Source organism: Nestor notabilis, unplaced genomic scaffold (assembly GCF_000696875.1).
Source record: "Nestor notabilis isolate BGI_N333 unplaced genomic scaffold, ASM69687v1 scaffold8685, whole genome shotgun sequence".
NCBI lineage: Eukaryota > Metazoa > Chordata > Aves > Psittaciformes > Psittacidae > Nestor > Nestor notabilis.
Window position 1 is genome coordinate 2,950 of NW_009928846.1, and position 2,004 is coordinate 4,953.

The 2,004-nt window shown below is 61.1% G+C and overlaps 1 protein-coding gene across 1 annotated transcript in view; it reads left to right on the forward strand.

Annotated features, from left to right (window-relative positions):
• Positions 1 to 618: 618 nt before the first annotated feature.
• The window catches only part of LOC104405873 (sphingosine kinase 1-like), a 2,080-nt gene continuing 694 nt past the window's right edge, over positions 619 to 2,004 (forward strand). Inside the window, 5 exon segments of the mRNA XM_010014713.1 lie at positions 619 to 751; positions 1,010 to 1,104; positions 1,250 to 1,301; positions 1,304 to 1,349; positions 1,782 to 2,000. Coding sequence (XP_010013015.1) covers positions 709 to 751; positions 1,010 to 1,104; positions 1,250 to 1,301; positions 1,304 to 1,349; positions 1,782 to 2,000 — 455 coding nt within the window. The 5' untranslated portion in view covers positions 619 to 708.

Here is a 2,004-nt window from a genome sequence, read left to right on the forward strand (position 1 = left end):
GGAATTGGGATCTCTGGCCCTCATCCCCCCGTGCTTGGCTCCCTGTGCACTGTGGGACTGAGCCGTGGGGCTCAGCAGGGGAAACTCAGCCGAGGTTAGGTTTCAAACCTCCCCTTTGCTTCCACCTTTCTTTCCCTGGCGTGTCTGAAAGCGGAGCCATCAGCACCCACAGCACTGGGATGCTCAGAGATGCTCTGTGCTGCAGGGCCCCAGCTCCACTGGGCTGCTGTGGGGCTCCCACCTGGGCATCAAACATGGAATCAGAATAGTTAGGGTTGGAATTGCCGGGGATGGAGCATCCACCACTTCTCTGGGCACCCTGTTCCAGCACCTCAGCACCCTCACAGGGAAGAACTTCTGCCTTAGATCTAACCTAAACTTCTCCTGTAACATCTCTGCTGGTTGTGGGAGAGCACAGGACAAGTCCCTGCAGGACCCTGTGCCCCATCTCTGTCTCCTCTCCATCCCTGCTCACCTCCCATGTCCTCAGAGTCCATGGAGCTTATAGGGATGGGGAGCAGCTCCCCCTCCTGTAGGGCTGTGCTCACAAAGACCCCCCAGGCAGTCCCAGCCCCCTGAGTCCCCCTGTCCCTCTCCCCAGGTGACAGCTATGGGGTGCTGCCCCGGCCCTGCCGTGCACTGGTGCTGTTGAATCCCCAGAGCGGGGCTGGTCGTGCTCTCGAGGATTTCCAGGCAGTGGCGCAGCCCATGCTGGCTGAGGCCGATGTCGCTGCCACTGTCTTCGTCACTGGTGAGTCACCTCCTCCCACCCTGGGACCCTACCTGGGTGCTGCTGTGCTGGGACAGGCTCCTCTGAGGGGCTCGTACCCCCAACATCACCTGGTTGGGATGAACATGATGGGGGGGTTGGTGCTGCCTCACCTCCTGCAGCCCTGGCTGGGGCTCCCGTGGGGAAACTGGGGCTGGGGTCACTGCCCAGGGGGTGGCAGTGGGCAGGGCAGGGCCAGGGCATGGAGGATGATGCTCGACTCTCTGCTTTCACCTGCAGAGAGACCCCACCATGCACACGAGAAGGTGCGGGATGAGGACCTGTCGCAGTGGGACACGCTGGTGGTGATGTCTGGAGATGGGCTGTTGTATGAGGTGAGGGGCATCACGGGGCATCCCCCTGGCCAGGCTGGGCAGAACAGGGTGCCTGGGGCAGGTGCTGAGCTTTGAGAGAGGAAGGCAGGTGAGGAACAGCCTTGGGCCTGCCGGGTTCCTGCCACAAGCTGCCTCCATCCTGCAGGTGGTGAATGGCCTCATGGAGCGGCCGGACTGGGAGGAGGCCATGAAGAAGCCAAAAAAAAGGGGAATGCCTTGGCTGCCTCCATCAACTACTATGCGGGGTGATCCCCGTGGGGAGCGGGATGGGGGGAAGAAAGGCTCCATCCCAGCTGGTCCTTGCACAGCAGGGTCCCTCTGGGTCCTCACCTCCCTGCAGGCTGGTCCCTGTGAGCATCAGGCTACACCCCCACATCCCCCCTCCTCTCCAGGCTCTGAGTCTGGCAAAACTTCTCCCTAAAGGATCCACCCCAGGCAGAGCTGATCCTGCTGCAGGGCTGTGGACCAGGATTGCCCTGAACCAGCAGCCCCAGCTTGGGTCTGTCTTTTGGAGCTGGTTTATACTTCCCACCCCAAGCAAAACCTCTCCCAGCAGCTGTCCCTGAGGGACACTGTCACCCAGCTGGGATATGTCCCAACATATGGGTACAACACAGGGGGGGGTCGCACGTGGATGCTGGGTACAGCCCAAACTTACCTTTCTCCATCCCTCACAGCAATGATCACGTCGCCAAGAAGAAGCTGCTGACAAACTGCACCTTCATCCTGTGCAAGGGGCTGCACACACAGATGGACCTGGTCTCGCTGAGCACGGCCTCGGGCAAGCGCCTCTTCTCCTTCCTGGGCTTTGGCTGGGGCTTCATCTCAGACGTGGACATCGACAGTGAGAAGTACCGCTGGCTGGGCAATGCCCGCTTCACACTGGGCACGCTGCAGTGC